At 41.3% G+C, this 22,297-nt stretch overlaps 1 protein-coding gene across 4 annotated transcripts in view; it reads left to right on the forward strand.

The window, feature by feature from the left end:
• Positions 1-19,037, forward strand: part of NUDT14 (nudix hydrolase 14) — a 59,569-nt gene extending 40,532 nt beyond the window's left edge. For all 4 annotated transcript variants that reach the window (XM_085061179.1, XM_085061180.1, XM_085061183.1 and 1 more), the window contains 3 exons: positions 1,192-1,256; positions 5,904-6,141; positions 16,970-19,037. In XM_085061179.1, the coding sequence (XP_084917305.1) occupies positions 1,192-1,256; positions 5,904-6,141; positions 16,970-17,210 (544 nt within the window). In that variant the 3' untranslated portion in view covers positions 17,211-19,037. The remainder of the gene's footprint in view (positions 1-1,191; positions 1,257-5,903; positions 6,142-16,969) is intronic.
• The last annotated feature ends 3,260 nt before the right edge of the window (positions 19,038-22,297 follow it).

Genomic DNA, 22,297 nt, shown 5'->3' on the forward strand with positions numbered 1-22,297 from the left:
AGCCCCTGTGCCAGTAAATAGAGTGAATGTTCTCCTCCAGCCTCTCTGCAGGCTAAAACCTTTGCTTTAAAATTGCCTGCAAATGGCATCTCCCAGGGCAGGAAGCCATCAATATGCAGTACAGGTCTTTGAGAATAGCAACCATGAATATAAATGCTAACATCTGGACTTCTCCCTTCTGTTTTGGTTTTTATATATTATTATAATAAACATTAACATTATTTTTAATAATCATCAGATAGTATTTTCTTTGGCAGCTTGAGTCTTCATTGTTAAATCAAATAGTGAAAATAAATATGCAGCTCTTTTACAAGGAAAGTTGAAAGTTTGACTCAGCCCTGCAAATATGCCATTGTGAGTCTAATCTATTGTAGAATTCATAGAATAATGAATTAACATCTCGATTGCATACAGTGAGGCAGAAAAAATGAGAGAATGCTACCATGGTAATGAGCAAAATATACACTTGTTTTCTCAGGTGCCAGTGGGCTACCAACTAAGGAGAAAAACTTTTGTCTGCAGTTTTTTAAACTAGTAAAACCTGAGAGTGTGTTAAGTGAGCAGAGAACATCAGTACTGCACACTTCCAGAGCATCTCCAAATATTAAGCCCATCAGGTGTCCCCATGACATGTATTGCAAGCAACCAAGGAACCACTGGATGTAGCAGTTGAAACTACTGGTTTAAATTTGTACAAAATTGTACTTGGATGGTATCTCTTGAAACCTGTGCTCAGCAAGTAGCTACAGATAGGTGATGCTCTGTGCTGATACAGAAGTCACTGGCTCTGAATGAGACTAGGTTGTGCCTGAGTTTTTGAATATCCTAATTTCAGACTGATATAAAGGGAGAAAATTTTTATTTTTACGGATTTTTTGCTATTTAGACTGGAAGGTGGGAAGGGGGGATGTGTTTCCTGTTGGGAAGAAGGAATTGATTGGTGCTTATTTTGCATGCCAGGAGACAAAAGGGACTTAATTTTGGGTAAATTCTCATTGGCTTTGGGAACATGACCCACTATGTATCCCTCTAGATGGATTTTGGACAAGGAATTTGTTGTGTTATGGCTTTAGCAGTAAATCTTACATGTATTTGTGAAGTTGAAATTAAATTCACAAGATGTAAGTTTAATAGTTCTGCATTAATCCTTCATAAAGCATTGATCTTTTGGTTTTTTATCTTTCTCCTCAGTGTGTCAATCCTGATCTTTAATGCTTCTCGGCAGTGCTTTGTTGTGGTGAAGCAGTTCCGCCCAGGTAATCCTCTTTTTTAGATTTACTTTTGCTCTCTAGTGAAGCAAGCTTTCAAGGGTTTAGCAGTTAAAAGTTGGTGCATCTGTGGTGATAAAATCTTTGTTCTGTATTCTGTTTCTTTGTATGATAGCCTATCCTTTTCAGTCAGTCAGAATTTCTAACCAGGGAAATTTCCATTACAGATAAAATGAATTATCAGGGTAGCCTTACATTCTGCTTTTGGGCTGCTTATTGTCCTTTTTTTTGGATGAAATTACAAACAGCTCTACAATGATGGTGCAAGAAATTCCTTTAATTTGAAATTCCTTTTTGACCTACTTGTACAGAAGCACAGTATTTTTGTTTTGTTTAGTCTTAAATATTCTTTTTTTTTCATTTTAGTGTCTTCTTGTGCATTGTATAGTTGGGAATTTAAAATGAGGGAAATTCAGGGCTGTATGCTTTTTCATCAGTATGTGGACATTTTTATTTTACCAGTTATTATTATTATTTTAGGTTAATATGCTTTTTTTCCCTGAGTTTTTATATCAATAATTTTAACTCAAAGCAATATTTACTTTCTGGAAGTTAAAAACAAAAAGCATATTCTCTGCATGTTAATTAAAAGAAATCACAAGGTATTTCACTGTCTGTTGCTAAGAGACCATTTCAAGACTGTTCATGGTAGACTTTATAGGAAACTTTCTAGGGTTATGTCACACTGCCCTTTCTTAGTGACAGTGATTACAGCCTCTCCAGTGCTGTGCAGCAGTGTTACACTGACAGTGCATCCTTCTCACAAAGTGCTAATTGACTTGGATAAAGTGATTGGTTATTTGTTCATCACTAATCCAATGTCTTTTATTTGCCAGCAAATAAATGGCTCATATAGCTGTTGCTCTCTTTGAGGCAGTTTTGGGGAGAAACCTTCATATGTGTGCATACATATATATATATATATGCTGAGCAGCAACACATTCATAGCATTATCTGTGTGGAAGTGTCAAATCAGCCTCAGAAGACTGGGCTGTTTCTGGAGTTAAACCATTCCAGAGGCTGGAGCTGCTCAGACACCTGGCCTTAGGCACAGTGGTCAGCCACACACCCCACAGCAGTTCAGTGATCACAGCCATGCCTGACGTTACTCCCATCCCTACGTTTATATCTCCATTCTGTGGTTGTTGTCTGCCCTGGTGCCTGTTCCACAAAGCAGAGACAAAGGCTGAGGCTTTTCTCATTGCCAGATCCTACCAGGGTCCCACCAATCCCTGGCTGCTGTGAGTGAACAGCTGCCACTCGCTCACCAGGCACATCCCCTGCACATGTGCTGGTGCCATGTGTGCTGCCTTTCCCTGGGCTGTGCTGTCAGGAGCAGCTTTTCCCACTGATGTCTGTGCTACTTGTAAAGGCACTCAGCCCTCCTTGCCCATATACTCCCACCCCATTCCCTTTGGCAGCACCAACTTTTATGCAGTCACAGCAGAATGGCTGCAAACAGGAGGTTTTGAGGATCATCAGCTGACCTGACTGGCCTGAAGGAGTTCGTGCTGACTTGAAGAGTGGCAGGAGCACACAACCAGTGAGGCAAACAGTGTGCTCTGGGTTTAGGTCATCTTGAATGATCATGAAATCACACATTTGGGAGGAGGAGAGAGAAGAAAGTTAAATATCTGTCTCTGTATATGTTCCTTACCTGTGAATAGTTTACAAAGGTATTAGTCAATGCTAATTTCGGTAGGCAATTGACCACACATTTTCAGATATAATAAAATTATATATTTGTGGGAAGGGCTGGGGTTGGGACCTATGAACATGTACTCTGGTTTATTCACTGTAAGTGGAATGACCTTTCAGTGGGTTGTGATGTTTGTTTTTCCACTGACTTAAAATAAATGGTATCAAAGATTTCATCATAAGCCATGTTCCGTTTCAGGAGGTATGAAACTCTGGTGCTGTCAGAAGTTTAGAGTGGAGCCAGCACCTCTCCCAGACAGCCAAACCCCACTGGCTCCTTAGTCCCTACTGTTGTTTTCTTCTATTTAGAGATAAAAAACAAGTCCTTGTATGTATCACCTACAAAGGCTGCTTTTAATAACAGTTGTGATCTTATTTGCTCAGTTTGGTTGAGCCATCTATCCATTGTCCCACCTTACAGAAAGGAAGGTGAGAACATCAATTCTACTGCAGTTTCCACTCTAAGGCTTCTTACAGCTGAGTGACTCCAGGGTAATTAGTCCAGAAGTTGATTCCACCACTTCCTTGGGAAGCCTTTTTCAATGCCTGACAACCCTTTCTGTTGTCATTCTTCCTGATGTCCAACCAGGAGTTCCCCTGGCACAGGCTGACTCCTCGCTGTGCTGCCTCATGGCACTTATCTGTCTGGTGATTAAGAAATGATGAAGTTGCAGTTCCTGGTTAAGGAAGCATTAGAAAACAAGGGAACAATGGACATGGGACAAGTGTGTGGGTGACTGTGGCTGGGGCTTCTGCTTTCCAAACACTTTGTGGATTTCCAGTAGGATGACAACCTGTGATGAGGAAGAGGAGGGTCACAGGCTTCCCTCTGAAGAGTGTGCCTTAGCCAGGAGGTCACACACTGCTTTTCCAGTGGGTTCTTTATCACCCAGTGCATCACTTGTGCAATCAGTTTTGCACCTTCAAGAGAGGTATGGGAGATTCTATGTTCCCTGATATTAGCAGGCAGCTTGGCTTTCTAGGCTTTGCTTATCAGTGGGAGATAAATTGAGTTTGAACCTTTGCAAGCCAGGTGATATTAAATTCAAAATCAGACTCCTTGGTGAATGCTCTAATATTTGGGCTCTTACAGAAGTGGCTGGTACTGCTTATTTTCTTCCTTATCTCCAGAGAAAAGCTGTTCCTGAGCTCTAAGTGTGGCCATATCTCAAGACTTTGCTCTGAAGAGGACTGCTGGATTAAGTCCTTCTGGGAATGTAGGTTTTGATCTACGTGGAGCCCAGTTGTGCTGAGGGAGAAGGAGAATGGCAGGTGCCTAATGGAATGACAGGATGGGTTTCAGGGATACAAAAGACTTGTAATAGTCTTAGGTCTCAGTGTCATATTTCTGTAGCCCACACTCTTACCTGCATCCTGTTTTAATGCCCAAAGCCTTTAATATGTTGTTTCTTTTTTAATTATGTGATATGGGTATGGCAGTACTAAAAATGAAATAAAATTTTCAGAGGATTTGGCTCATCTCAGAGAAATCTTGGATGTGGTTGTCATTTATGGTAATTTTCCTAGCTTTTTGAAGTTTTTGGAATAATGACAATAGACACCCTTCAAGGAGCTGTCCCTTAGAGCTGGCAGGGAATATTTTTTTTTCTGGCTTCATGCTGTGCTTTAAAAAGAAAACTGAGCTCTTAAGTTATGTCTCTCAAGTAAGACATGGGAACTCCTATCTGTGCCTGTTTGAATCTCGAAGACTTGGATGTACCTAAGACAAGCAGCTTTAAAGTTTTAACTTCTGGAGAAAGATTAGATTTTGGACACTGGACTGATCTGGACTTCTCCCTTTCAAGTGCTGATCTTGCTATTCCACACTTCTGAGGTGTCAAAAACGAGCTTTGCAGAAGGAGCCCAGGCACAAATTTCTGGGGTGTAGACTCTGCAAAACATTGCCTGTTAAACCTGAGTTCTTCTATATCAATTCTGCAAGATTTAAAACGGAAAATAAAAGAGCAAATTATTTGGAAACCATGTTATGTGTATGTGAAATATGCATGTAAAATATTTTAATGGCATAAAAATAGGTTCAGAGCATAAAATAGTTTTATTCAGGGTGGTCTATAACACTCTCTTGGTAACCTTTCATGAAAGCAAGGGGATAGACATAAGGAAAAGACAAGTGGAATTATACCTGTATATTAAAGTTACAATGATCTGGAGTTGTCTGTCAGTAAGGACTCTTTGTGTGTTGACATCCAGTCCTGCAGTTCTCAATCAGGCAAAATTTCTGTTGACATCAGTGAGAGGTTTTGCTTAAATAAGGACTAAAATCTGACATTTGCACTTTCTTTAGGAGTGCATTACAGTGGCAGCTGTTTGTAGATTAATTCAAGAACTCTTTTTCAGACTCCACACAGGAATCTATGCAAGGAACTATATATTCAAAAGAGGATTTTTTTTTTTCCTAACAAACATAAATGCTTTTCATACCCTTTCTAAATAACAGCTGAGTTGACAGGCTGAAAGAGTCATCATTGTGCACATGGTACTTTATGTGCAACCCAACTTTCCTGCAAGATAACTGCATAGTTTAAATTAATTCCCAATATCCGCATTGCCCAACAAATGGAAGCTGTATGGTACTTTCTGGCACTTAGATTTCTTGGATGAACTACTTTCCTTTTTCAATTTTTATTTATTTTAAGGTGTGCATGAATTTGTTTCAGATGATGTAAGCAAAAATAGAGTTTAAAGAGGAATTTTACAGAGATGGCAGGAGAGCCTTTGTTCTTTAAAATTCCAGTTTTGTGTGTCATTATTTTAGCTGTTCAGATAACACAGCTAAATTCCTTGTTACTCTCAAGTACTCTCATGGCTGTTAATTTCCAGGCAAAATTTGTGTACCACCCTTTTTTCTATTTAATATGAATAAACTAACATACGGCCCCTTGTTCCTTTTTCTTTTGTGTTTTGGTTTTTTTAAAGCTGTTTACATGTGTGAAGTAGAAAGGCATCATCCTCAAGTCTTTCAGAATCAGGACAAGGAAAGCTTCCCTTCCCTGGAGAATCCCTTACCTGCTGTGGTTGGAGTGACCTATGAGCTCTGTGCTGGCATTGTGGACAAGCCAGGCCTTTCTTTAGAGGAAATTGCTTGTGAGGAAGTCTTGGAGGAGTGTGGCTATTGTGTGTCCATTGCAGACCTCACGAGGATCACTTCTTACAGGTAAATAGCAGTAAGTTAAAACCCTTTGCATTTCGTTGTTTCAGATTGCTGGAGTGGCCTGAATGTTCCCTCTTCCCTTATTTAAGCAGTGTGTTGGAGGAACATGGACATCTGAAGGTACAAGAAAGCTGCAGTTTCTACAAAAACTACAAAAAAAAGCTGTAGTTTTCAACAAAAGTGAGAGGAGTCTTTTCAGAAATGTAAGGAATTACAAATATCATATCATCAATATCATAATTATGGGATTAAATCCCCAGGAAGAATCGTGCTGTTGTGACTTATTCCAAAGACTCTTAGAACAGGGGCAAGTTGCATTGGGCTCTTCAGATCAGTTTGTTACAGCACTAGAAAACAGCCTATCTTTACTGTATCAGGTGTTTTCCATCTCTGATTCTTATTATTCAGATTGACAATAGAAACTGCCCAAGGTGCTCTCTGATTAACCTTTAGCATGATTTTGCAGAAGCATGAGAACCTGTGCCATTAGATCTCTTCAAAATATTTGGTGTATAATTAAATCTTTTTTTGAATTGGACAATAATTATTGTTACATATGAAGATTTTGCTGATTTGACTGTGAAAATTGTTACATTGCATTTTTGCAGGGTTCCTAATAGTTACTGAAATAGTTTCTAACATGTTTTAAAACATTTATTAGGAGTAAGGGGAGAAATTAATATGTAAGTGAAAAAATACAAAATGTGAGTTGGTGAAAAAAAAAAACCCTTAAGAGAAACTTTGCACACAGCTTTAATCCTATTATATCTCATTCCCAGCTCTTAGTATTGTTATCCAAAATGTATGTATGTTTGTATTTTACAAAGAAAGCAGCAGGTTTTTTACTTTCTTTATTTTACTTGACATCTCCATTGAACTAGGCCCTGTCATTGGTTTTTAATTTGGGAATTGAATACAAATCCACAGCTGTCAATCCTGGCAAATGTTATTTCCTGCTGGATTAACAAGCAGTGCTTCTGTTGAGGGGAGGGGGTGAATCACAGGAGCTGTCTTTTACAACTCATTGAAACCAGATTAAGGGTTTGTTCTGCTGAAAGAAAAAGTGTCTTCTAGATTTATGAGCAAAAGCTGTCTATAGAATTTCATAGGTTGGGTGACACTGACAGGCTGTAGCATGCAGATATATACATATGTATATGTACATATGTATATGCATACAAATGCAAAATAGGAAAAGTAGAATACAATTTCTGTAGCTGTAGAAGGTTGTAGCTCCAGTGTAAGTTTGACTCAATGATTTATATCTGCCTAAAACTCTGTATGTTCTGGTGTTGATAAATGTCTTTGTATGTTACAGGTGGTTGTTCATTCATTTGCCTTTTTTTTGTAGTTGCACCAGTTTGTGAAGAGTGTAACAATTGGGGGTTTCTTTGTTGAGACTTTTGCAAAGGGCTCATAATCTTCCATTGTCCATGTGGACACAGCTTTCTGCCCATGGAGATCCATGCTGAAGTCAGAAGGGCCTGTGTAGTATTTAAATTTTTATATTAATGGGAAAGGCTGAAGCCTCAAAGATGGTATTTTACAGTTTTTTTTTATTTGATTTCCCATGCTCTATATTGGGATTTTATTCTAAATGTTACAGTGTTCCTATTAGGAGTGTCCTGTTCTTCCTCCAGCCAAGGACTGGCATATCTTTCTGATCCTTGAGGATTTGATGCAAAGACAGGAAGTAATCGACTCCCTTATGGTCTGCTAAGGACATTTTTTCTGTAATGGCTATATTACATGTAAGAATTTCTGGGCTTTTTCCAAGTGTAGCAGGTTTTTCCAAATGGTTTTTGCTGCTGTTTCATGCTGTGACTGTCAATACAAAGCACAGGCATAAAGCATTGCATTAATGCATATGCGTGCTGTTAAAATTACAATGCATCCTGACTTTTATCTGCCATCCCAGCAATCTGTGTAATAGTTGTTCTGCATTATTTATTGATCCAGTGCCTCAGGTCAGTTTTGGGGAGCTCTCTCTAGACTGCTCCTCTTCCAAAGATCAGCCTCAGCTGGACTGACAAATGTGCCTCATTTCTCTCCAATCTGATCATTCCATGGCTTCTCTTGGAGGGGTTTGGCATTCTGTCTGAAGAGTCTTATCTGTCTGTACCATGACCAACCTTTCCCTCATGTCTTGCCTAAATTTCCCTTTCTTTACTTCAAGACTGGCACTTACTACTCTGTCCCCAGTGGACATGAAGTACTTCTGCACCTTTCACTTATTTATTAAAACATGTTGCCTTTATTTCATTTTTGCCTGTGTAAAACTATTTTAGTTGATTTAGTCCTTCTCTTTAGATCATGTTTTCTAGATATCTGATCATTCCTTCTGCAGTCCTCTGCCTTCTTTGCATCTGGTCTGCATCTTTCTTAAAAACTTAGTGCCCAAAGTGGAGCACAGTACTTTTGTGGGAACTTTTCTAGATGGAGTGGAAGCATTATCTCCCTAGTCTTACAGATCATTCTTTATACACTGTAGTTTGTTGCTTGTCTTTTTTGTAGAGGCATTCCATTATTGATACAATTTATCTTCCACAATGCCTCCCCCATCTCAAAACTAGGAGTTGAGCTTGATGATCCTTGTGGGTGCCTTCCAACTCAGAATATTATGTGATTCTGCATTGTCATTCATCTCCTGTCTGTATTGGTGTCATCACAGCCTTTCATCTGAAAGCAAGGAGTTGTCTTGTATTCCTAATGACACCCCTTTCTGGAATCATGGTCATGAGAAGGAAATTGCCTGCCTGGAATAAAAGCAGGAGTTGAGCTAGACCTGACAGAAGGGCATGAAAAGCAGAAGACACATCAAATGTGGAGGGAGAAGTGGTTTTGGCTAGGGAGGTCAGTACAGTTCTGTGCCTAATGGATTAAGAAAGATAAGAGCATGGACAATCCATATGGAGAATAGACTGTGGGAAAAAATGGACTAGAGAAACCTTGAGTGGAAAAAGAGGAAGAAGAAATGAAGGAAGAATGCAGAGAAGAACCATACAAAAAGTACATTCATTGTGGTGGAGAATTCTCTGTAAGGAAATGAGGAAAGTACTTAGACTGCATTCAACCTTGTTCTCAAGCAGTGGGAACTGTATAGATTAGAGGTAATCTGAAGATTGCAGGGGCTTTCCTCATCTGTTATCAGGGTTTGTAGCACTGGTTTGGGGGACTTCTTTTTTAGTATTTGCCAGCTAACCTGGAAAGTGTGACCCCAGTACTGCCACAGGTGACTCACACACATGCAAGTAACCCACTGGACCCCATTATTAAGCTCTGTCAAAGCTCCAGTGACTTAATACTCACCACATAGAAGTCACACATTGAATTAAGCAGATCTCACACTTAATTACCTTGAATGATCCACAGTGTAGCTGTGGAGTCACTGAGGAATCAGGAAAGAAGCCAGGAGTTGGGGAGTTTACACCAGTTGGATGAGAGTCTTTGGAACAAATTGTTCCAGCAGCAGGAGGACAGTATGGTGTGGGTGAATGAAGGAGGCTAGATTAGGGGCAGATAACAAGAAGCACAAACATATTTAGAGGGACTTGACTGGAGGAGGACAGAGGAGTCACACTTTGAAAATCAGAAATATCTGTTCCTATTACAGAGAAATGCCAGACAGGAAGTGAATTTAAATGCAGATGGTTCATGTTGCTGTGTAGACAGAGGAGGGATCATTCTGAAAAGAATCTGTATTGTTTGCAGCCTGTGTGGTGAGTTTCTTCCTCTCATCATTGCTACCAAAATTTCTGCATTTGTGCTTGGCGTTCAGTAACGTCATGTTTGTTTTGCAAAAAGTTTGGTTTAAATTCTGGCAGCAGCTAATTCACTATTGGAGGCTTCCAGAAAGTTTTGGTGGCTATTGGTGTCCTGAGTTCTCATCAACTGTATGTATGGCATCAGTCAAAAATAGCACAGGTGGTAGATGTGAGGGGTGTAAAGTAACCACTTGACTCAGTAATAAAATAACAAAATGAAGCTAATCCTATGATAGTATAATTATAAACTGAGGGTTCATGAAGTTTGAAGGTTGCCAGTTAAATTGTCCATTTTTAAAAGCTGTGAAAGAAATCTGTGAGCTTCCCTTAATCTTTGGGGTTTTTTTCACAAATGCAAATTTTTTAAAGTGAACAACTTACCTTGGACTTACTCACGTATCAGATATAACTAATTTTCTATCTGTCATGGTGTCCCAGCAGTTTTCAGATTGAATCCCATGTGCTGAAATTCAGCTGTGAGTTAGTTTCTTAGGCTGAAGTACTTCCAGCTATCTTCCTTAAGACTTGTTTCCTTACAAGACAGGGGCAGGGAAATATGTTGTTGTTGTTAAAGATGTTATTATTGCTATTGCAAAGTATTTTCTTTTATTTCTTGAAAATTTTGGTTTTCTTGAAGAATATATATATATAATTAGTTGGACTTCAGTAACACCTCAGAACATCAGGGTAGAGTTGAACCAGAGCTTCTGGTTCAACTTCCTTTTCCCTTCATTACATCTTTATTTTTCTCCCAGAGGCTGTAAAAAACTCTTGTCTCTGACCCGGATACAACAGGAGCTGTAGGTTCTCTGCCCTGCTGAAAAGAAATCAGATGGATTAGTTTAAAGGCCTGAATATATTAAAATAGGTGCTTACTTTAATCTTCCTGCATTTGATTTTTTTTCCCCAAAGTGTACAAGAAGAGCGTTCAGAGAATTAGTACTGGATGTTCCAATTACTGTGCCATGGCTTTTAGCCTCTGTGCAATGAGGTAAAAATGGTTTGTATTCACAGGTTTTTATGTAGAAGGCATAATAGCCCTGAAAATGCTGAAGTGCATTATAATTAGAAAGATCACCTGCTAGTACACCTGTTGGGTGATGGCATAATGTAATATAATTTTATGTTAATTACTTCTGTGCTTTTTTCCCTGCACCTGCTGCTTATAATGTCAGAACTGTACAAAGGTCCTAAGAAGTGACAATAGGAGCTGCATGTCACTGATCATCAGTTTACATGTTGCATGCCTAACTGGATCTTGATTTAAGCATAAATAACAGAGATTTGTGTCACATTTATTTGTAAACATGAATTATGTATTCACTATATACCCGAATTCTGCATCCAGATGGCTTATGTCTTATAAAAGGATAGATTGCTTTCAGGAAATTGCACATTAACTATGTAAGATTAAAACAAAAAAATAAAAAATATGTATTTCTGTGTTGATAGGAATGTTGTTTGTTTATAGATTTTTGTATTTCTTTAATATTAACACATTATGAGAAATTTAGCTTTTAATTGCTGTCTATCAGAAATCTGAACTCAAGTAGTAAGTCTTCACAAGGATAAGTCAATTTATTTGTTCCCCATGTTGCAGCAGTGGAGTAGAGTATAAAATATTGGTTTTTTTCTCATACATGCTTGTTTCTTCAAATTAAAAATGTAATATTTATGAACATAATACTTATAAATGAGATAATTGGTTGGCATAGGCGAGCACCCAGACATGAGAAAAAGGCAAAGCTCATCTGAGATACAAGCTTTGAATTTTGGCCCTGATTACCAATGTAGTTGTGTGTGGACATGCACACATGTGTGCACACTTGAAGAATAAATTCACTGAGTGTTAGCCAACTCTATCTCACCTGTGGCTTCAGACACTACTAAATAAACCTTTTTTTTAAGCAATGAGATACTGTTTCTCACTTCTGATAAAATGTGTATGTACTCTATGCTTGTGAACTTAGATAGGACCAGTGAAAAGTCCCAATTTGTGAGCTCAGTTTCATGTGCTGTGTCTTTCCTCATGCATTTCATAAAAGGGAAGAATTAAACAAAGGCTTTGTGGTATTGCTGTTTTTCAAAAACTGATTGGAGTGACAGTCTGTCTGCTGTGTTTCCCCTGGTCTGAGAAGGAAGTAGATGGAAATACTGTAATTAAAGCCTCGTGCTGCCAGCCAGTCCCACCCCTGGGCAGGAGGTAAGAAGTGCTTCCAAGTCGTTCTGCAGAAACTCCTTCTCTTTAGGTGTTGCCTAAAAGGGTGTTGCCCAGGGCTTTAAAAGCCATAGTGTGGTTTAATCTCACTGTTTGAGTGTTTTATTCAAAATGAAATATGGAAAGGCAGCATACAATCTTGTTTTGATGTGTTAAACTTATATATAAGTTACTATTGTGATGAAAACCATATGACTTTGGTATCCTTACTTTGACATGCTTACATTCCTTGACTTGCTGTTGTCAAAGGTAATGGAGGTTTCTAACTCTCTGAAGCAATGCAGAAAGTTTAGTGCTAATAGAGTTTTGGGGTTTAAAATCTTACTGTTGAAATTACAGGGCTTGGGAGCTTAAGCCCTAATGACTTGACGAGGAGTATTTGTCAGCCGTGTAGCTGTTAATTGGAACAACCATAAACTCGTTGGAGGAAACTGATCCTCACGATAAAGAGGCAAGGAAAACTGAGCTGTGTTTTGTGTAGATCATTTGCATTTGTCCCACAGTGGCAAATGAGTCAAGCACGGTGCAGACACATCAGAATACATCTGGAACGATCAGCTGGGTCAAGCCAGGCTTAGCAGGTCTGGGTCAGTGTGAGCCACGTTTGGGCAGCACCGTGCTAAACCCAGCACTGACACCACAGCCTGAGGTCTCACCCTGGGCTGGTGCTGAGTTCACACCTGCTCACCCTCCCCCAGCCAAACCTCTCTTGTCCCAGGAAGGCACCTTTATCGGGAAGGTGGCTTTCCCAGGGTGAAACTCATCACTTGCAGTTCGGGTGTGCTGACCCCTGTGATTTCCACAGATGCAAAGCTAATGAATATAGCTGTAATCTGTTAATAGGTGACTCATTTCAGACTGTGGCAAAAGTGTTTTATTTGTGGTGGGAAATACTGGGGTGAGGAAAAGTATATGTCACAGACGTGGGATAGAGGAAGACGGTGGCAGAAAGAGGAGTATAAATATGATTAAAGGTGCATCAAAATTCCTTAGACATAATACTCAGAAAGTGCAGGTAATTGTGCAAGAGCAGAGGAAATTCCTAGCAGCAGAGAAACCTGAAAGCACAATGCAAATATAATAGTCCTTGTAGCTTATTCACCACTCAGACCCACCTTCTCCCTCTCTGCTCTCTTCCTCCTCTGCCCCAGTGCCCAAAATCACTGAAATGTACAACGTTTTTCAAAGCCATATGGAAAAAACACTTTATTACTTCAACCAGAACAGCTACAAAGCAACAAACCTAACTTTTGATTTCTATAATAGCCAAAGGTACTAAGACAGACAAAATGTGAATAGCATTGATTTTTGTGCAATTTTCTAAGGACAAGCAGGATACATTAGCAGTCTGGAAATGTCGTGAAAGGCAGCAGTAAGCAATACTGGAGAATATTTAATTTAGTAAAGGGCATTCCATGTGTATCTGTGCAAAAATGATCAACTGGCAGTGTAAGCCAGAACATTTAAAGAATTAAATATCAAGTGAAAAAGGTAAGATATTTGCCTCTTTAATTAATTAAAATTTCTGTATCTTCCAACTTCTTTCTGAAACCATTGAAATGGTCTTTTAGAGTCACAGACTAATGGAATATACTGAGTTGGAAGGGACCTGTATGGGTCATTGAGTACAACTCCTGCCCCTGCACAGGACACTCCAAGGGTCACACCATGTGCCTGAGAGCATTGTTCAAAAGCTTCTTGAGCTCTGTCAGGCTTGGTGCTGTGACCAGTGCCCTGGGAGCTGTTCCAGTGCCCAACCACCCTCTGGGAGAAGAACCTTTTCCTAATATCCAACCTAAACCTCCCCAGCTCAGTTTCATGCTGTTCCCTCAAGTCCTGTCAGTGGCTACAAGAGTGAAAGGATCACTGTCAATCCCTCTGCTGCCCCTCATGAGGATGCTGAAGACCCAATGAGCTCTCCCCTCAGTCTCCACCAGGCTGAAGAGACCAAGTGCCCTCAGCCGCTCCTCATATGGCTTCTCCTCCAGACCCTTCACCATCCTTGTGGCCTCCTTTGGAAACTCTCTAATAGCTCAGTGTCTTTTTCATATTGTGGCACCCAAAACTCCCCCAGCACTGGAGGTGAGGCTGCCCCAGTGCAGAGCAGAGCAGGACAATCCCTTGCCTGGCTGGCCATGCTGTGCCTGATGCCCCCCAGGACAGGGATGTCCCTCCTGGCTGCCAGGGCACTGCTGACTCATGTTCCACTTGCCATAGACCAGGACCCCCAGATCCCTTTATGCAATGCTGTTCTCCAGCTTCTCATTCCCCAGTCTATCCCTATATCCAGGGTTGCCCCATCCCAGGTGCAGAATCCAGCACTTGTCCTTGTTAAACTTCATATGGTTGGTGATTGCCCATCTCTGATTTGTTGAGGTCTCTCTGCAGGTCCTCTCTGCCATGTGTCATCAAATTGGGAGGAACTGTCAACTTCCTTAAAGGAGATTAGTAAGACAATAAATAAAAGAAATGAATATGTTTATAAATAATGTCCTGCAATAGTGTGCAAAGTAACCATCTAAACAGTGTAGGGATTCTAGGTAGACTTAGAAACGTTAGATTTGCTGTGTTGGGGAGGAAAGAGTAGAATAGAATGCCATGAGTATTAATACCAGCATTCTTTAATTTTATTTATAGCTCAATTGGAAGTTTTTATTGGTTTCTAATTAATATCTTGCAGCAAAGTTGCACCAGAGAAGAGTAAGTTAGGTAACCAAGTAAGAGAATGATCATGTGGGTATCTTCTCCTTTGCATATGTATTGTTACAACCTTTTTGTTGATTTCTGTGGCTGATTAAATGCCAGTAGATGGGAAGAAATGCTGTAACTTTGGGCATCATAACAAAGGAAAGACTTTGACTTCCAGGACTTAAATCTTTTCAACTATATTCAGTGTAGTAGTTACTCTTGATAAACTTGGTTCATAAGAAGAGAATATCATATGATATTCTCTATCAATACAATGAAATAACACCATATGGAAATCACTCCCTGCTATTTGAGCTGTGGTGGCAAGAATCTCAGTCTTACAGTGTAGTACCTTGGCAACTGGTTTTCCTTTTCTTTCAAGAAAAGATGTGTGGAAAGTGAACTCCTGATTTCCACAGCTGTAGCTGTTTATATGTAAATGGTCACAGGTACTAGAGAAGGAGATTATGCTGTGAATAATCAAGCCAGAATGTTCTCATAGAAGGACTTCTTAAATAAAGTCTCTGGTTTTATATATAACCTTTATATAATATCAAGTGGACCTGGAAATACTCAGGTTAGGATCATTTTCATTCTCCAGGTAAGGCACACCAGATGAAGGTGTCAGACTTGACACTCATCACAAATTACAGGACATTAAATATATTATACACAGGCCTGTGTTTTTTTGTGGAACCTGTGGAGACCAGCCAACTGCATTCTGTGTGTTGAAAATTTTACAGTTGGTTAAAACATTTATCAAAAACCCCAGTCCTGACGCTGGAATAAAGTGATGAGCACAGAATGAAAGAGGTCCAATATCAGCCTTCAGAGTTCCTGAAGGTGCCAAGGATGGTTAAGTTTCCTTTCACAGATATACAGGAATCATCCTAGAGGGGTAACACATCTTGTCCAAAGTCACAGAATGTATCAGAAGTAAGTTTAGGAAAACAATTCACTGGTTTGCTCCCTATTCAGTATTTTTAAGAAGTGTATACTGATGTAAGAAACTCCCTTCAATAGGCACTATTAGAAACAAACTTCAATAGTCACTACTAATTCTCCAAACAAAATAATTGCTAGTGTCCTTAGAAAATTGAGAGACAAATGATTAATTCCTGCTATGGGGTGTGATGTGTGCTGGATTAACTGAAAGATTTAGTTGACTAATATTTGGGTAAATCTGGATATACACTCTAAGATCATAACACTGCTGCAAATCTGAGAATCCTCTGTATGTGTAATAGTATGGAAGCTAATTTTTCATCTTGCCCTAATGCCTCATTCATATTTTCAGTGAACTTTGGATCTAGATTTAATGTGAAAAGTCTCTTGTAATCATGTGAAATGAAGAAACTGCGATTACAATGTGAATATTTTCTTGGAAGGACTAAATGAGTGGATTATGTACTTATCCCTTATTTAATAATACCTAAATTAAATAGTCCTAAGGAAATAGAGGATTAACAAATAAGAAGTATAATACACAGCAAGCGGTCTAGCTGAAGAAAGACTACATAATCTAAAATATCCTCAACTAAATCCACTGAAGCAAATTTAGCAGGGAGACTGAATTACTTTGGCCATGTGCGTGCTTACAGTGGTCCATTTGGGTCAAGGCTAAAGTTCAGGAAGGATAGAGAGTGAGTCTCAGACTGCCTTTCTCTTCTTGTACCTATCCAGTCCATGAGTGGAGGACTCCAGCTGTGAATGGACCTAATCCTCTTAAGAGTAAAAAATCTAAATATTTGTGCAAAACCAAGCAAACAAATGTGGCACGATAGCACTGAGATACACTGGGGAGCTTCTTCCTGTTGTTTGTGCATCTCTGTGAGTCATCCTGCAGTTCTCCCTTCCCTGAGGTCAGCTGAAAGGACTTCTCTTGACTTCAGGGTATGTAGGACAGTTCACCAATACATTTTTTTGAAATTATTTTCTCCCAAACTCACATCTTTCCAAAGTTGTAGAATATATTTGAAGATGGATCTATTTCTTATGAATCTGTATTCAAAATTGTTGGTGTTTCTGCATGAAAGTTGCAATCAACTTCTGTCTCAGTAATTCTGTCTCAATTTCTGTCTCGTACATTAAGGACCCAGATTTCCATTCCTAGTTTCTTGCTGCCTTTCTATCTAAAACAGTTTTCTCTGCTTTTTTCCAGGTCTGGAGTTGGTGTGACAGGTTCTAGGCAGACATTGTTTTATGCAGAAGTAAATGACCAGATGAGAACCAGTGGAGGAGGTGGCCAGGCTGAAGAAGGAGAGCTGATTGAAGTTGTGGAAATACCTTTAGAAGAATCCATGAAATTTGCTTATGATGAGACTTTCCCAAAGACAATGGGTGTCATCTTCAGCTTCATGTGGTTCCACAACAATATAGCACCTAAACTACCAAAAAAGTAAAGCACTACGATTTTAAGGAAAGCTTTCCTGCTGGTTCTGTGGATACAGAGAGCTGCAAATCTGCCTGCCTCAATCACCTCAACTCCTCACAGAGCAAATCTCTCTTTAAATAAATTTGGAAGTAAAATCTGAATTAAAATCTTTACACAATTTCCATTATTAGAAAAACACTGGCATCGCTGGGGCCCGGATTTGACTTTGAGAGGCAAATGTTGATTTTTGTGCAAAGGTTAAGTCAATGTGTCTAGTTCTCCTTTTTCCCATCACTGGTTTGAAGAGCTGCCCAGGCTCTCAGTGCAGCTGTCTCAGGAGCCTCTCACCGTGGTCTGTACATACTGGCAACTGTGTGTATTCGTTGTCATTTTTGATATTTTTTGGAAGAAAGCAGCAAACCTTAATAGTCACAGATATCTTAATAATGTTCCTGAGTTCAGCACAGCCTTCAGGGAGCAGCTTTCTCTGTGGTGTGTGGCTCCTGTGCAGAGGAGGCGTTTGCATTTCTGAACATGCAAACCTTTATTTCATAAGCAAACAGGTCTGTAAATCCTTCTGCTAACGTGTCATTTTGACAATGGAGCAGCTGTAAGATTATGTGCTTCTGTTTGTTCCCTTTACAATGCTGGGCAGCAGTGATGGTGATGGAGGGGTGAAGGATGGGGGCTTCTGCTGGAACACATGCTTCTTTGTTTGCTTTATGGGCAATACTTGATAAATTAGATCAAACTTTGTCCTCTAGAGAGGGACCAGAGAGGCCCAATTCTTTCAATTTGACTATGAGGTGACAAACACAAGTGTTTTCTCTGAGGTTTTTGAGGTCTCAGTTTCCTTATCACCCAAATGGGAGGAATGGGATTTACCCCTCAGAAAACTCTGCTTGGAATCTAATGATTGGAAGTGCTTTATTGTGATTTTGTCATGATTTGTGCAAGTTACAGGGAAGCCTGTGCAACCTGCACAGACATACTGAGCAACACAATTTGATTTAATAAAGTGGTCTAATTAGAACGTATAGTACTTGTTCTATCAGCGTAGTTTGGATGTGGACAGTTTGTCATAGGAAACTGTTAAGAGCATGAATGAAAGGGAATCAAGTCTGGCAATTTAATTATGCACTGGTTTATGTTATTCACTGACTTAATCAACATGCCCACATTATATGTGCCTCCAGGAGTACTGAGGTGCTAAGTGTGTTTAGAAGAGGACTGGAAATTTGCAAACTTGAACTTAACAGCTGGAATACATACAACAGAGGTGTCTGATGGTGTCCAGTGGCTGATTTTAAATCACTGCAAATCTAAATAGGTGTATAAATAAATAAGGTTTTTTTAAAAAAAGCTTTTAGAATTGCTGCTTGCCAGTTCTCCTACTGATAGGGAGGAAAGGTCCTTGGAAAGCCACTGAAGGAGGAGCAGCCTCTGTCTGTGGAGTCAGACTTTTTGTGAAAGTTCAGACACAGCTGTGTTGAGCTGGGCCTGGTCTGTGGTAAGTCAAGGACTGAGTTATTGTGAGAAGCAAATAAATTCTGTCTGTCTCGTGTATTTACATTGGAAGGTGTTTTAAGGTGGGGTCTCCACTGCTGTGTCTAGTACAGTGTGTCCTGATTGCTGCTGAGGCCTTTATGAACTACTACAGTCCATAGAATAAATAATGCCTTTTATTCCAGGCTGTAGTTACCAAAGTTTGTATTTGATTCCATCAAAATTACTGCTCACAGGCAGCTTGTTATCTGGTTAGTGTCAAGCTAATAAATGTGTGTGTATACATGTCAAAAGCCTTTCTCTGTATAATGCAGTAATTTATAAAAATAAAATATTTTGCCTCCTCCAAGCACTGTGACTGTGCCTCTAATGTACCAAACCTCCCCAAAAGCAGTGCCATAAGCAATTAAAAAGGTTTGAAGATGTGGGACAAAGAGCTTGAACTTGTTGTAGTTTGGGGTTTTTTGTTTTTCAAAACAGTAGATGATTCATAGTTATAAATATAAAGCCAGAACAATTTAGATGTCACTTCTCTCATCAGGGCTCGTTTCAAAGATCATAATTAGAGCAAATCCAATATACATCAGCCAAGCCGGGCAGGAAAGAAGTTCTTCTAATGGAATCTTGCAATCACATCAGCATTTTAGCTGCATCCTTTGGACGTGCCACCACACATACATCCATGGAGGGTGCACAGTTAGCATAAAGCAGGGTCCCCATTTGCTGCTAATGAATCCTGGCTCCAGCCTGCAGAGCTCTGATCGGATCTCATCCCACCATCCGCCTGCGATCAGCATCTTTTATTGACTGCAATTGAGTGGTCCACATTTATAACACAACCTTAGCATCTCTGTCGTCTTTACGATGTGACTTTGAGATGTAGAAATAATCTAATGAACCTGAAGTTATGACTCAGGCTTCTAATGAAGCCTGGAATGATAAAATCCTCAATGCCGTGTCGCTGTCGGGCTCACTATTGGGTGGCAGAAGAGAAGCCACCAGCACCTCGCCAGTCCATGGACCTCGTCTGTTACTGCTCTTTGTAAAGCTACCCCCAGCTCTCACGAGCTGTGATATGATTAAAACGTCTTCTCGAAAAGGCTGTCGCTGTAAATAAGCGACAGAATTAGCCTGTGGGGAGGGTGGGGTGCGGATTCCCCAAGCTCAGGGATGCTCCCGCTGCTGGAAGCGCTCCCTGGCCGGCGGCCGCTCGCCTTTCCCCCTCATTACCATCCCTCGCCGCCAGCCATAAAAGCGGCGTTGTGTGCTCCCCGCAGGGCCAGGGCCGGGGCCAGGCCAAGGGCAAGCGAGATAATTGCTCCTGAAATACACGTGCCGACCGCGCAGGGCGACCCGCTGGACAAATAGGATTTTTGCTAAATTAGGACAATTGCCGAGCGCGCTCCATCCCCTCGCCGGGGCTCTATACATAGATGAAAGGCACACCCAGTTGTGCAATCTGTTGCAATGGCACACCTGGTGCTGTCTGCAAGTCTATTCACAACCGTCAGCAGGTGCGACGTGGCCTTTGTGGCCATAAAAGTCTGTCTGGGCCGCCCCTGCTGTGCTCCCCGCTCTGGCAGGGGAGGCTGTCACAGATTAATGCGGTTGTTTGAAGCTGTTGGGAGCCACCGCCTGAAGCTGGTGGAGGCTTCAGGGGGATCAGAGCAAGGTCTGTGCACACAGGATGGATTTTCAGCTTCTGTCTTGGTGGCTGCACCAGGGTGGAGGTAACAGGCAGGGCAGTGCTGCTGCCTGAGTGGGGACATGGGACAAGAGCCACCTGATCAGATGGGAGGTTTCCCTGCCATGACAGGAGGGGGTTGGAATCAGATGGTATTTAAGGTCTCTTCCAACACAGAAATCCTGTGAGAGAGCAGGTTGCCATTTCTGCAGCCCCAGGGATGTTGCCCTGGCAGCAGGTACCAATGATTTGCAATCAAGCCCCTGTTTGGGCTCAGCCCCTCCAAAAAGACCTTTTCTTGCTTTGCTTTGGGATCTCACACAGCACAGCATTAAGGTGTAGCTCTGAAACCCCAGCCCCAATCCAGACTTTAATTTAAGGAAGGATGCCATGGACTTTGAATTAGGTTTCCAGCAGGAGTTTTCATTCCCACTGGGTCACACAGGATTCTGCTTGATACGAACAAAAAAAAGGGATGCTGAAATCCCACCCTGCTGCAAAAGGTACTTCTCCATTTGTCTAATCCTTCAGAGCCACTCTCACTTTTTAATTGGCAATGCATTTTTACAAGGACTTAAATGGTCCCGAGATGAATCATGAGGGAAGAGAGGAAGAATTCATAGCAGCTAAATGGCCCAGATTTGTGGCGCTTGGAGCTCTCTGGCCTGCCTCAGGATTGGCTTCAGTGTATTTCTCGTAATTGGAAATACAATCAGATACATATTAAACCCTACCAAGCACACACTGTATTGCTCTGCTGCTGAAGTGCTCAATATCCTGTGTTGGCTTCAGTCTCCAATAAAATGTTCAAAAGCAGTGGTGCTCATGGAAACCCCCTTTGGATGCTTGGTTGTGAGGAAAATGGGCTGGGAATGGGCAATGTGGGAATGTCTGTCAACTGTCATCATTAACAGCTGCCCTCATGCCCCAGCCTCGTTAACAGAAAAATCCCTGGGCTCCTCTTGTGCCCACCTGTGCGTCAGTTCTCAGGGTATGGTTTGATGGGTAGAGCATGCAACAGTAACAGAATCATGATTTGATCATTTTATGAGAGCCAAATGTTGCTGTGTGTGGGAACCCCCTGGGGTTGAAGCCCCACCTGAGAGAGACTGTCCCCTCCAGAGGATGCCATCCGAGTGCATGTCCATCACACTGTGAACACAGCCTGGTTTTAATCCTGGTCCCTGGGACCTGGGGAGAGGAGCTTGGAAAGAAAAAAAGATCAGTTCATTATACCACTGACAATAAGCCTAGGAGCACAACATGGCCCTAGGTGCCATGGAAACCTCTGTGACGAGCCTTACCCCAGTGCTTTGGGGTGTCTGGCCCCATCCCCAGCCCTTTCCAAAGTCCTCACCCGGTGATGGTGGGCACAGCTGGGTGCTGTGCTCTGTGGCACAGTGTAGCCACCACCTCTGAAGCCTCCCTGGGGGCTGCAGGCAGGGGCCAGGGCCATGAGAATTGCTGTGCTCCAGCCTGCTGGTCCCCTCCAGAGCTCCAGCTGCTCCTACAAACCTGGGGATGGGGCCAGCCTTTGGGACCAGAGTTGCTAACCAGGTTTCCAGTGGCCAGGGAGGTGGTGGTGAACAAAAGGTGCCTCCATCTCCTGCCCAGCCTGTGGGTCCCCCTGGCAGCCCTGCCCTATTTTGTGGGGAGGGGGTGTTGGGGTAACTCTTGCTCATGCAGCAATCGCTAAAATAACTGGTCAAGGCACAATCACGCTCTCAAGAGTGCTGGAAACAATTTAAGAAATGTTCTTGGGACAATCTGCAGGCGCTGTGCAAACAGCTCCCCGAGGTTTGTGCGAGGGGCCCAGGCCGCCTCCCCGCCCAGCCCCGCAGGAATGCACTCACACCGATAACCCACACGCTGCTTTTGTAACCTTCCTGTGGTCCTTCAGGCTCCCCCCGCTCCCACCCTGGCTT

This window comes from Lichenostomus cassidix, chromosome 5 (genome assembly GCF_008360975.1).
Source record: "Lichenostomus cassidix isolate B80296 chromosome 5, HeHo_3.0, whole genome shotgun sequence".
Classification (NCBI taxonomy): Eukaryota; Metazoa; Chordata; class Aves; order Passeriformes; family Meliphagidae; genus Lichenostomus; species Lichenostomus cassidix.